The 14,695-nt window shown below is 35.2% G+C and overlaps 1 protein-coding gene across 2 annotated transcripts in view; it reads left to right on the top strand.

Annotated features, from left to right (window-relative positions):
• Positions 1-14,362, top strand: part of OLFM3 (olfactomedin 3) — a 43,622-nt gene extending 29,260 nt beyond the window's left edge. For both annotated transcript variants that reach the window (XM_060085783.1, XM_060085773.1), the window contains 2 exons: positions 12,478-12,584; positions 13,685-14,362. In XM_060085783.1, coding sequence (XP_059941766.1) covers positions 12,478-12,584; positions 13,685-14,362 — 785 coding nt within the window. The remainder of the gene's footprint in view (positions 1-12,477; positions 12,585-13,684) is intronic.
• Positions 14,363-14,695: the final 333 nt, after the last annotated feature.

The following is a 14,695-nucleotide window of genomic DNA, read 5'->3' as shown; positions in this document are numbered from 1 at the left end:
TCTGGAATCCTGAGACCCTAGTGATTTTAGCACATTTTTGGGGTAACTGGTATATCCTGTTTTACCATAAATTGATTTATTGTTTATCTTTCTTTTTACTGTCCTAAATTTTCCTAGATTACAACTAAATTATAAACCTTTTAACAATATAAAGCCTGTGTTTTTAGAGGCAAGCCAAATTATTCAGTTTTAATAATGCAATTCTGCTCCATTTAGTTTGGATGTTAGATAGGCTTCTCCTTAAAGATATGTTCATAATATAAGCTTTATTTCAGAAAAAGTTCAGGCAGTTTTTAAAATAATTTAAGAGTAAAATTGTGTTAACTTTGGTAAGTGGAGGTATTTAGACACATATTATTCTTGATCCCATTTACCAGACACCCACTGAAAACTCATTCCATGCCATGCAATATGGCATCTGTTATGTTCATTCTTATCCCCACCTTTCCTTCAGCAGTATAGTTGGTAAGATTAGACATACAAATAAAAAGTTAAATAATATAAATAGATCTTACTATCAAACGTATGGTAGAGAAAAACTTACTTTAAGTAGCTTTAATAGAAAGACTTTAAAGATCAAATCATATCTACTTCTTGCTACATGAGTTCTCCAATGGCCTTTAAGTAAAAAGAAGTAACATTCTTTCATAAACATATTTGCCACTCCATTAAATTTATTTATATTGGCATGGTCTTAGGATTCAAATCCAGAGCTATTAGTACACAACATTACAAAGTACAATTATATATTAAAGAAATAAACAAAAAGATGGTTTTTATGCTTCATTGATCCAAACAACTGATCTTCCTGCTGATTCCCAAATGATACCTTTTCCTGAGCTACTTATTGATAAATATGTATTGTAACTGATAATAAAAACGTTAATGTCTCAAAATCATCAGAGTATTAAAATGGTTACTTTTCTCAACTACCCATTCAGTATATTTTCTGAACACACAGAACCCTGCACATGTAATATATTATAAAATGCTAATATTTTCATGTGTCTCACTGCAGACAGAAGAGCATAGCAGGAAAAAATCAATGAAGCAAGACTCAGCTTCCTTCTTTGCCATCCACTTTTGCAGGAACGTTTGTCTTCCACGCATTTGGGGAAATTATCCTTTCTGTCTGGCTTCCTTTGTCCTCATAGAAAGTGAGAGTAAAGTGAGAAAAATAATGTTTATTTGAACAAAAGCTAGTTTGGGGAAACCAATAAATGGAAATGACTTTCACTGTTTATTTTACTTTATAATTTCTGTGCTCTGTTAGAATGAGAATACCTGTGTTTACTTAATACTACCATGAATTATAAATAAAAAAGTGGCCAGTTTTTATAAATTCCTGCAACTCTAATTTTACTAATATCATTTAACAATATGAATTTTAGCTTAGGACCCTAATAACTATTTTTAAGAGAAACTTCTACTGGGAAGAAATCAACATCAAGAGCCCTTTCTGTGTTTTGCTTCCCAAGAGTAAGGGTAGATAATGATGATGTCCATGATCATGATCACCCTGATGACGTGTGTGTATTTTACAACTACCACAAATAATACCACCTTCTCCCCATCAGCATAAATGTCTACTGATCCCATATCCATTCCATGTGCCCTTAGAGTAACAAAATGTCAAGCTTCAGAACTTCCATCTTAGAGATGAGGAAACTCCACCCTGGAGAATAAGAACATTATCCAATATTACACAATGATTTAATATTGTGGCTTAGATTAGAAGCCAGACCACCTAACACCCACCTCAGGATTCTAACCTGGAAGAAATATACTACATAAAGAACATTCCTGGAAAACTGTGGAAGTCAGAACAGAGAGACAGACAACAAAACTGTTAAAAGAGGCATAGTTAATAAATAGATTAAACTACCATTTGCTTATGAAATTCATTTATTATTCTCTTTCATATCATAAGTTTCTCCCTCTCTACTAGATTATTTATAAAGGCAAACAAATCTTTATTAAGCAACAATAGTAACATCAGCACAAGAATAAAATTTCCCCACAACCTTATATTTCTTCACCCCCTTTTCTCTGCTTCTTCTTCAAAATAATCTTTTATAGCTGCTGCTTTGGCATGCACTCTTTTCAAAACCAGATCCAACTCAGCTTCTGATCTCAACATTCTCTTCATTTCATTTTTGTAATCACCAATGACTGCTTGCTGCCAAATTCCATGTCATTTCTTTGATTTTCTAGACACCTCTGTATTCCCCAGAAATCAGTACACCATCCTTCTTAAAACATTTTCTTCTTTAGGATTTCTTAACACTGCACTATTTTTCCTATTCCATGTATAGCTTCTTATTGGGCTCCTTTGCTGGGTGCTAGAAGTACTGTGATGTCCCAGAACTCTGTTCTAAATGCCTTCCTCTTCTTTCTGTATGTCCTCTCTCCAAGGCTCTGGCTTTCACTATCTTCAGTGTGCTGAAGACTGTCAAAACAATGTCTCAGGGCTTCCCTGGTGGCGCAGTGGCTGAGAGTCTGCCTGCCGATGAAGGGGACACGGGTTCGTACCCCGGTCCGGGAAGATCCCACATGTCGCGAAGCGGCTGGGCCCGTGAGCCATGGCCGCTGGGCCTGCGTGTCCGGAGCCTGTGCTCCGCAACGGGAAAGGCCACAACAGTGAGAGGCCTGCATACCAGAAAAAGAAAAAAACAAAAAAACAAAAAAACTGTGTCTCAGAAGAGTGTCTCCTACCTACATTTGCATACTATTTTCTCTACATCTCTACTGGCATGGATAATAGTCATGAACAACTTTAAATAACCCATAGTGAATTCTTGATTTTTCTTTTTTTTTTTTTTTTTTTGCAGTACGCAGGCCTCTCACTGTTGTGGCCTCTCCCATTGCGGAGCACAGGCTCCAGACGCGCAGGCCCAGTGGCCATGGCTCACGGGCCCAGCCGCTCCACAGCATGTGGGATCTTCCCGGACCAGGGCACGAACCCGTGTCCCCTGCATCGGCAGGCGGACTCTCAACCACTGCGCCACCGGGGAAGCCCAATTTTTTATTTTTCTTTCCAAACCCATTCCTTCCTCAGCATTTCATCTGAATAAATGACACTACAATCTGACCATCTGAACAAACCAAATATCTCTAAATTATTTTTCAGTTTGAGATTTTCTTTAATTTCTCTTTTTAATTTTCATCCTAATGTCTAATCCAAAGCCTGGTCCTATTGACTTTATCCAAAAAAGAAAAGAAAAGAAACCAAAACAAAACCATAACCCAAATCCATCTACTTTTCTCCATCTTCATCACCACTTTCATTATCTCCCACCTGACCAATGTGATGACATTCAGTGTGTCCCTCTGCCTATACTCTATCTCCTCTACAATTAATTTTCCACATGTAGCTAGAGTGATCTTTTTTTTTAAACGTAGCTCACATTCTGTCACTTTCCCATCTTCTTAAAATCCTGCAATAGCTTTCCATCATACCTAGAATAAAATCCAAATACTCTGATTTTACAAAGCTTTATTCCGTTCAATTCTCCAACCTCATCTTCTACTTTTCCAAGTTTTCTCTGGACACACTGGCCTGCATTTTTACTTCAATTTCTCTTAACTCACCAAGCATATCCAAATCCAGGGCCTTTACAAGAACAATAGTAATAGTTAACATTTATTAGACAATTAACTGTACCAAATACTGATCAAAACACTTAGCATTTATTTTTTATTTAATCTTCCCAATAACCCTTTGAGTTAGATATTATTACTGCTGTTATCCATGAGACACTGACAGGTTAAAATTTGTTCAAGTCCTCCAGAGAGTGAGTGATAAAATCAGGATTCAAATCCAGGCAGATTTCTTAAACCATGCCTCCAATTACTTTAAAATCCTATCTTTTTCTGGTTGATTCAATGTCTAAACATCTTTCTCTTCAAGGATCCATGGCTGCCTGTCAATTAGATCCCAAATTAAATATCACCTTCTTTGAAAGGTCTTCCCTACTCACCAGAACAGAGGTGTTTGTCTTTTTCAGCATTGTAGTTCTAGTACCAAGAACAATGTTTGATGCTCATTAAATCTTGGATGAATGAATAAATGAGGGAATGAAACACACCTAACTGAAGACCACATCCAAAAGCCCTTCTTTCAGCACTTACGTGTGTGCTTTCTGAGGCAGAACTGACTATAATAAGAATCAATTACTCCCACCAAACAAGATAGATGGTAAAAGAATTGATTAATCAATAGGCCACCCCACCATGATCACCCAAAGTGGAAGAACTTTATGCAAAGCACTTTATCCATGACACAGTGTAGAGTAAAGGACATTTCCATACATAATTATCATAGACCTATTTTGGATTTTAAGCAAGTTTATTGCTATGGAGTCCAAAATGTTCAATGTACTCACTTTTTCAGACTAAGAAACTAAAGGACTCATTTAAGATAAACATAGACATTATTTTAAAATCGTCAATACTTTAGGTCATTAATTCTTCACTTCAAGTGTATTTTTTACATTAATACTACAAAGCTTGGTTTACTCAAAGGCTACAACTTTGGGATGAAAAGTTGTGGTGGACTGAGTTCAAATTCCGAGTGGTGCCAGGAAGACAAATGTTAGCTTTGCACATTGTGAGTCGCTAGGCAGAGGAGAGATAGCTAATGGAGAAAGAAATACACAAAGAATCAAAGCAGGAAAAACACAATGTTCATAAATGTTCATAGAATCTTCCCTGGCCAGAGACTAGATATGAAATATCTTTATTTGAAACTAGAGCTAACATAGTTTCACATACATATTTTGAAAATGGTTTTTATCTAACTTAAAAACCCATTCACTGAAATCTCCCAGAGTTAAAAGTTTGCAAAATTTATATTGATTTACTAGATAATAGAGATAAGTTAACTTTCACAGAGACAAGACAACTACCATTAAGACACATATGCAGGACCAAATCAGTAAGACCTAATAAGTTGTATAACTGTAGTAAACTTATCCTTTCTAGACTCTCACCATTTTTTACAGAAAACGAACATGGGAGATTAGTTGAAATTGCTTGTTTCTTTCCATATTTCACAGTTTAAGGGTATGTTTTGCAGAACAGTAGAGGTAAATGTGTTTTAAAATGAGATAAATTTCAAGTTATCTAAGAAGGCTGTCTTAATGAAAGAAGTGCTATTATATATTTTAGTACCCAGGGCTGAATTTCTATAATTTTTATTTATTATCAACAGATATTCAGTGCACTCAATGCTACACCCTTTTTTTCTCAACATAGATTTGGCCTGAAATAACTTCTTAACTTTCCTTGCCAGTTAATTTAAAAAAAGAAAAAGAAGAAAAGAAGTAGAAAGGATAGCATATAAGCAATGGTACTTTGAGAAGCTACAACCTATGAACCTATTTTGTCTCCCTGTTCACCTTATATCCCCAGTATCTAGCAGTCCTGGTACATAATAACTTCTTAGTGAATGGTTGTTTAAAAAATTATTATTTTACATTTAAATCATAACTATTTATTTTACCCTCTACCATATTTCAGAGAAAAACCTACTGCTACAAAAAGAAAGCAAAGTCATTTTTAGTTGAGATGTCAGAAGCCTTTAACCTCTGGTATAATTTCTGACTTAATTCCTGGTCTAAACATTACAAGGCTTAGCAGTATCTCTTTGCCATATGGATACAATACTGGGTTAGAGCCAAATACCCCAGAAGCCAAGATACCCCAAGCCACCAATGCATTATCAGTATCTGGAAATGTTGATTCATGGCATGAATCCTAGTCCCAGAGATGGTTCTTATTCAGATTTTACTAACCAATCCAACTCAATTCATATTAAAGTTATGTTGACATAAACTGAATCCAGAGGATCATTTAAACCCAGAAAACAAATCAACATCTAAAGTATGCATATGACTGAGGGAAATATGAGCTTTGTGTCTTCTTGCTTTGTCCAAACTATGCTCCAGCCTTCAGGCAATAGAGGCCACCTATGGCAAAGGAGCCAATTTTGCTGATAAGGTAGGTTAAAAACCACAGTTTGAGGTTTAATTTTACAGTCTGTCCCTCTAAAATGTTATATCAAACTTTGTAACTACAAAATCTCTATTCACTTTTAGTATCAGAACAACCTGACATCATCATAATTTCTTACTGATTGTGTTACCACTTGGTCATTTCCTCTGGGTATAAAGTTTTCTGGGGATGAACATTCCATTATGTTTATGTTTCATATTTGGGACATTACATTGATCTATGTCCAGAACAAATTTAAACTGGCATCTGAGATTCTTTGTATTTTTTTTCAAGTGATCATAAAATATTATTCATCTTTAAAGGATATTTTTCAAGACATTTTAGACTAATTTTTCCTCTTATAAAAAGTAGTTATTCGGGCCTCCCTGGTGGCGCAGTGGTTAAGAGTCCGCCTGCCGATGCAGGGGATATGGGTTCGTGCCCCGGTCTGGGAGGATCCCATATGCCGCGGAGCGGCTGGGCCCGTGAGCCATGGCCGCTGGGCCTGCGCATCCGGAGCCTGTGCTCCGCAACGGGAGAGGCCACAACAGTGAGAGGCCCGCATACCGCAAAAAGAAAAAAAAAAAAAAAAAAAGTAGTTATTCAACAGGAGCATATGTTTCCAAGGTCATAATCACTTACTATTTTGAAATAAAATGTACAACATTTCTACTAGAATCACATGATTAGTATCTTTTAGTACAGATCCTCCAAATGTACTAACCAATGTTAACACTTATTAGCTTTTCTTAACATCTATAGGAAGTAACTGATGAATGTTAAAATTCATAGTATGGATTCTATTTTTTTTAAGATTAAAAGAACTAGAGAGATTGCATTATCAATTGTAAGACAGAGCTAGAAGTTTAAAGAACACAATTTCAAACTAGTGCTTGCAGTACTGAAACCAAATTAAAATGCAAAATATTCACAGCTTCCAATTCTGGAGACTTACTTACATCTTCAATTTCCACCTACTTCCTAAACCTGCAAAGAAGCATGGCAAATAAAAATCTGGAAATGATCTTTCAATAGGCAGTATATAAATGTGATTTTTGCTTTTTAAATTTGATGTCTGCTTTTAAGTTTTTGCAACTATTTTAACTTTTTAAATTATAATTAAATATTGTATGTGCATGGCTAGAAAATTATATGCTTAAATAAAAAGGACTTGGAATAAAAAGCAACAGTCTCCTCCTCCAGCTCTGCTTTCCAAAGCCAATCACATTTAATTTTAGGGCTTCAGGTGGTTAAATTTATGGCTTCAGGTGGTTAATATGCTTTTTTCCACTTTTTTTTGGTTTATCAGTTTTGGACGTTGTTTACTGACTTTCTGCTCTGCAATGTGAGGATATAGATAGCCCAGCCAAAGCCACTTTCTTTCTTGTTTCCTCATAATATGCTTTCATAACTATTCACTTATATTTAAATATTATTATTTTTTCCTCAACTCTAGGAAAACTCTCTAAACACCATATTTTTAAATACAAAGACAGTTACACCCCCATCTTTCTATCATTTCTTCTTTCAATTTTTACTTTTCTCACAGTGTGCACTTTACCTATGCTTTTATGTTATCATGGTTGGAAACATTGTGTCTTTTCAATAATCACGGAACAGATGAAATGTCTGTTAAATATTCTGTAATTAGTTCACAGCCTGATTCTACAAGTTAAACATGAGTGCTTGCATTATTATCACAATGCTGATGTTATTCTTCGGCAGCTAAGTGGTGGACTTCAATGTCTCTGAGTCAAATGTCACATCAGTGCTATTCAAATGAGACTGTTACTAGAGTTAAGTTCAAATGAATTCTCCTCTTATGTACTCCAATAATTGACTTCACCATAACCAGTTTTTTCCTAGAAGGTCTCATACAGTATTTCTATAGATTAATTCCTCTTCTTTCTGAGACCACCCTCCTAGAGATTCTGTCCATTCTGGACTAACTATTCTCAAGGCCTTCTGCACAGCTGTCACTCTGAAACAAGAAATCATATTTTCCTGATTTTCCACTGTCTGTATATTTGCTTATTTTGCTGCAATATAACCTCAAGTAACTTCTTTAAAAAGAGTACATTGTAGGTAAACTTTGAAGTTTGCAAGTCAGAAAATATCCTTATTTTATCTTCCCCTGATTTTTCTTCCTAAATATAAAGGCACTGATTATTATCTTCAAGCATCCAGTATCGATGAAAAGCCAATGTCAGTCTAGTTGTTATTTGTCTGCATGTGTCGTCACACATTTTCTGTGAAAAGGTCCGATATCTTCACTTCATTCAGTACCTTCTAAAATTTCACAGTAAATTTTTTAGGAGTAAATATTTTTTTCATTTATTATAGTATAGGCTTTTATTCCAAATATTTAGGTTTTGTATCTGGGGAAATTCCATGAATAATTTCTTCGATAATTTTCTTTACTCTTTTTCTCTCTCCTCTCATTCTAGAAAGTTGCTTTTCAGATGTTGGAGCTTCTGGATCAATCCTATATGCATCCATATATTTTGTCTTATTTTCATTTTTATCTTTTTCTTTTAATTTTGGGAATAACTCTTTTCATCTTCCAACCTATTATTTTTTAAAATGAAATCATATCTTAAGTTTCCAGTAGATCTTTTGTGTTTTCCTTTCAGAGTATATAGTCTACAATATACAAATATCTTTAAAGACTCTAGAATTTCTTCTGCTCTCTGAATTATCTCTCTTTTTATGGTGGTCTGGGTTTTCTGCACATTTACGTTTGTCATTCTTATTGTAAGCTTTTCAAAAACATATGCTAATCCTTGGTTAACCATTGATTTTTTAAAAGATTTGAACAATAAATCTGCTTGGAAATTCTGTATTTAGGTAGGAATGGACACTTCATTCCATGGTGAGTAGGCAAAGAAACTACCAATGTCAGAATGCAAGAACCTTTGTTCTGGAGCTCCAATGCTTTCATAAGTTGGCCTAAGTCTCATCAGGCAATTAACACAGTTTTGTAGATTTTTAAACTGCCTTCTGGGGTCCCACATCAAGGATGAATATGGTATCAATTGATCTTAAGCGATTCTTTCAGTGGTGTTCTTGTTTTCCAGGTCCTATCTCACCTGCAACATCCTTTATACCCATGTTTCTGAATCCCTAACTTTTTAAACAATTTTTTGTTATACAAGTTTCAGGGGTACAGCATTATAATTCAACATCTTTATATACTACAAAGTGATCATCACCACAAGTCTAGGTATCATCTATCACCAAACAGCTGACCCCCTTCACTTATTTCTCCCATACCTCAAACCCTTCCCCTCTGGGAGACACTATCTGATCTCTGTATCTATCAGTTTGCTTTTGTGTTATTTTGTTTGTTCATTCGTTTCATTTTTTAGATTCCACATATGAGTGAAATCATAAGGTATTCGTCATTCTCTGTCTGAATTTTTCACGTGGCATAATACCTTCAAGGTCCATCCACATTGTCATAAATGACAGGGTTTCTCTTCTTATGGCTATGTAGTATTCCACTGTGCATACTTCTTTATCCATTCATCCATTGATGGACAATTAGGCTGTTTTCATATAATGGATATTGTAAATAATACTGCAATGAACATAGGGGTGCATGTATCTTTTCAAATTAGTGTTTTCACGGTCTTTGGATAAATACCCAGATGTAGAATAGCTGAGTCATATGGTAATACTATTCTTATTTTTTTTAAGAAAGCACTATACTATTTTCCAGAGTGACCGTACCAATTTAGTCCCACCAACAGTGTAAAAATGTTCCCTTATCTTCATATTCTCTCCAGCATCAGTTATTTCTTATCTTTTCAATAATAGTCATTCTAACAGGCATAAGATGATATCTCATTGTGGCTTTGATTTGCATTTCCCTAATAATTAATGACGTTGAACATCTCTTCATATGCCTATCAGCCATTCATAATATGTATGGTAAATCCTTTTAATTTAATCAGTTTTCCTACCACTTGCACGTCACGGTGAGGTGTCCCTTACTTTTCTTCAAGGCAGAGTAGCTCCATCCTCAGCTCTTATCTCCTCTGCGTAGACACTAGTGCATTTTATTTCATCCTACACCTTTAATTACCACTATCCATCACTTTCTGCCTTCCAGAAATTTGTTAAAAATTTCTTCTCTGGGCTTCCCTTGTGGAGCAGTGGGGTTTCCCTGGTGGTGCAGTGGTTAAAAATCCACCTGCCAATGCAGGGGACACGGATTAGAGCCGTGGTCCAGGAAGATCCCACATGTCGCAGAGCAACTAAGCCCAAGCGCCGCAACTACTGAGCCTGCACTCTAGAGCCTGCATGTCACAACTACTGAGGCTGAGTGCTACAACTACTGAAGCCTGCACACCTAGACCCCATGCTCCACAACGAGGAGCCACCACAATGAGAAGCCTGCATGCCACAACAAAAATAGCCCCCACTCACTGCAACTAAAGAAAGCCTGCACACAGCAACGAGGACCCAATGCAGCCAAAAATAAATAAATAAACAAATAATTAAATAAATAAATAAATTTATTAAAAAAAGAAAAGTTTATTCTCCACTAATGGCTCTGTACCATTCTCTTTGCTTTGGGTTTTTTCCCCCATGTTTTACTCCTTTACTATCATTTTAATGAGATTTTGCAAAATAAAGGAGATAAAAGCACCATCATCTTAGCCAGTTTTTTTCATATTTCACCTATTTTTGCTATTTGTATCCTGTTCCACAAAAGTATTTATTTTTCATGCATAAGGAAGAAGTCACATTTTATTTGTGGTGTTTTTTATGGGGAGCGATGTCTTTCTATTTATTTCAATATACTTATAGTTTAAATTTTCATGCACTTACCATTGTGAATTTAGAAATATTTATGTAGGCCATCATTGAAGATCATATTACTTTCACTAATTTAGTGCATTCAGAGAATATACTCAACTTATATTCTTTCAGGATACATTTACTTTTTTCTAGTTCAAACTGATACTATTTTATTCTCATATTGTTCATGTGTTTATACCAAGTTGAGCTAATATATTCTAAATAGGTTTAACTGAAGATCTTGCTATTCAATATAGATAATGCCACAAAGACTTCTGATTTGCTCAGTTTATCAGGTCTTAGGAAGTTATAAAGTAATTCCTTTATATAAAATATATAAAGATGCTATCACATCTAGTTTCTTCAAAAAAGAAGAAAAAAATATATTCGGTTTAGGGTTCATAAGAAGCTGGAGATTACTAAATGTGTAGTTATCACTGAAGTAATAGCATAAAATATAATGTTATCGTTCATCATCTTTCTAACTGCATGGCTTAGTATTCTGCCAGTTACAAATTATTCTTATGAGGAACACACATAGAGAAAAATGAGGCAAAATAAGCCCTAAGTTACAATTAGTTTTGTCCTTTATTTGCTTTGGGGATCTGTTCTTTCCCTTCCAAACATACAGGAACTGACAGACACTAAGTAGAAATTTATCAGTTCTAAGGATAGGCAGAGGAGGATCTAAGAAACATGGGCCATATAGAACAATTTTTTTTAAGTAAAAAAAGAACACAAAGAAAAGAGGAGTATAAATGGATAGGAAAATTTCTTTGTTTAGACCAAAAGTCAACATTTACAGGCACTCATATTGCCTTTCACAATGTGTATGATAAATCACTTTTAAATTATTCTATTGTAAAAATCTCACAAAATGTCTGGGTTTCTTTTTGGTTTAGACTTTGGCATTTATGAAGTCCAAGCTTTTCCTAAGATTTTATTCATAGATAGAGTGATAAATAATATAATTTTTCAAGAAAGTCACTAGTTTTTTATCATGTATTACATCAATTGATACTCTACCTCTTTCACTGCATGGGACTACAGGGTATGAGGGCTTGAGTTTTGTGGGATTTTTTCCCTGTACCTTTAGGGCTGCTCTATCAGGCCTGCACAAGGCATTTACTTTTCAAAACTCTACGTCTTTCAGGTAGGTTGTGATTACATTTTTATTATTATATTCTATAAATATAACTTTCACAGGAGCTGCTCATTTACCAATACAAACTGAAAATCGACTAACAGAGTTCTTTCTGGCTTGCATAAGTAGTCCAAAGTCTCAAAGCATGAGCAGAGAGGGTCAGGTGAGGGGAAGCTGATGATCAGGTAAACAGCATCATGGAAAATTTAATTTTGCTGGCTTCTTTACTTAGAAGCAGCAGCTGGACTGGTATAATGATAATGACGTTCCTCATTTATCTCTTTCCAGATTGTATAAATAATTTCCCGTTTTAAAATTCCACACTTTAGATTTAGAGCACTGAAAAAGCAACTACTCATGGTTCAAATTATAGTTAAATGCATAGCATCCCACATAAATGATCATTTATTCAGAATGTGGTATTAATTCTATTTGCTTTGTTTTAGGATTCCTTTCTTTGTTCTTGGTGTAAGTATGTGTGTTGGAATCACCGGCCATGTTCACCCAACATGTTCATGTTACTCTAATTTCAGCATGTGGCAAATTGATGAAAATCACAGGCCCAGTTACAGTCAAGACATCTGGAACCCGATTTGGCGCTTGGATGACAGATCCCTTAGCATCTGAAAAAAATAACAGAGTATGTTGCTTCCTCAAATGCCTTTGCTTAGAATTATGTTTTATTTAAGCTTTATGCCTACTAGACTATCCATTTTTTTTTCAGGGATATTAGTTTCAACTTGAAAAGTGTTACACTGTTTGCAAATATTTTCAGTTTGATAATATTAACATATCTACAGATACATGGCAAACTTATTTTAGTAAAATGTTCTATCCTATAATTCATCAGTATAGTGAGTCTAATTTTTTATTGGTTAGTCCTATATTATGCTTGAAAAGGGCTAGTTACAAGTATACAAAATTTTCTGTATATTCCTTCTAGAATTTGCTCCTTAGTGTGAAAAAAAACACTAAATAAGTAAAAAAGCTCAAGAGCTAGCCAATTCACTAAACAAGCTAAAATATACCGAGAATCTAGGGGTAATTTGAAAGAAAACAGCATAGAGGGTGTTTGGCAATGCCTGTATTATGAAAATCAATATACCAGAGACTTACCATAGCTCTATTTATGTTCTATTACAGAACTCAGTATACATTAGGATTCTCAAGGGTTACATCCAAGCAAGTTTAGTAGCTAAATTAGTAAAATTATTTCATTAAAAGGTGGTTGTACCTATAAGCTGATCCAATGAACAAGTATTACTAGAAGGTTCTGTGGTATCCATAAAGGAAAAATAAGTTGAATGTGCAAAATTAAGCCATATATTTTTCAGAGCAAGGGATGGAATAAATAAATTTTCTGAACGTGATTTTTTTGCAGTTATTACTAATCAAATTGATCAGGTAAATGAACAAAGTGATGTGATTTGCATTGATATATGTTTGATTCACTCAGTGATATGCACTGAATGGTAAAAAATTTTTAAAACAACAAAAAAACAAAGGACAAAAAGCAAATCAACTTCAAGGCAGTACATTTAGTTGTTTCCTTTCCACACAGACCATGTCACTATTTTTGCCAAAGCCTGCAGTACTATCAAACTGCAGCAGGTAAGTGGTAAGAGAATCTTCCAGAGCCTGAGAATGACAATATTAATATGCGCTGATTCTCACTGTCTTTATTTTGGAATTCTCAAAAAAGTACAGAATTTAATTACTCCACTTTTTCCTTCTTCCCAGGTTTGGTACATGGACAGTTATACTAACAATAAAATTGTCCGTGAGTACAAATCAATTGCAGACTTTGTCAGCGGGGCCGAATCAAGGACATACAACCTCCCTTTCAAATGGGCAGGAACTAACCATGTTGTCTACAATGGCTCACTCTATTTTAACAAGTATCAGAGTAACATCATCATCAAATACAGCTTTGATATGGGGAGAGTGCTTGCCCAAAGAAGCCTGGAGTATGCTGGTTTTCACAACGTTTACCCTTACACATGGGGTGGGTTCTCTGACATCGACCTAATGGCTGATGAAATCGGGCTGTGGGCTGTGTATGCAACTAACCAGAATGCAGGCAATATTGTCATCAGCCAACTTAACAAAGATACCTTGGAGGTAATGAAGAGCTGGAGCACTGGCTATCCCAAGAGAAGTGCGGGGGAATCCTTCATGATCTGTGGGACACTGTATGTCACCAACTCCCACTTAACTGGAGCCAAGGTGTATTATTCCTATTCTACCAAAACCTCCACATATGAGTACACGGACATTCCCTTTCATAACCAATACTTTCACATATCCATGCTTGACTACAATGCAAGAGATAGAGCTCTTTATGCCTGGAACAATGGTCACCAGGTCCTATTCAATGTCACCCTTTTCCACATCATTAAGACTGAGGATGACACATAAGCAAATGTAATTTGTGTTCACTGATCTAACAGTGTCATCTGTGATAAACTCTATAGACCCTTTCTGGTTTTTCTTTATAACAACTTTCATCATTTCTCCAAAGCATTTTTTGTTATAAAGTTGGTGTTTCAAAAAACATCTGAGCCTGTATAAACTAACCTGTTGGAAACACATCTTAACTCCTAAATTTACAAGGCCTATCATGTCCTTGTCATGAAAAGCACTAAAATGAGCTTAAGTGGCTAAAGTCATAGTTTTACAAAAGATTAATGATCTGCCTTATATTAGAGTCAGAGATTAATGGTGGCTTAAATGCATGAATGTCTTTTTTTT

Source organism: Mesoplodon densirostris, chromosome 2 (assembly GCF_025265405.1).
Source record: "Mesoplodon densirostris isolate mMesDen1 chromosome 2, mMesDen1 primary haplotype, whole genome shotgun sequence".
Taxonomy (NCBI): Eukaryota; Metazoa; Chordata; class Mammalia; order Artiodactyla; family Ziphiidae; genus Mesoplodon; species Mesoplodon densirostris.
This window is presented reverse-complemented; position numbering and strand designations above follow the sequence as displayed.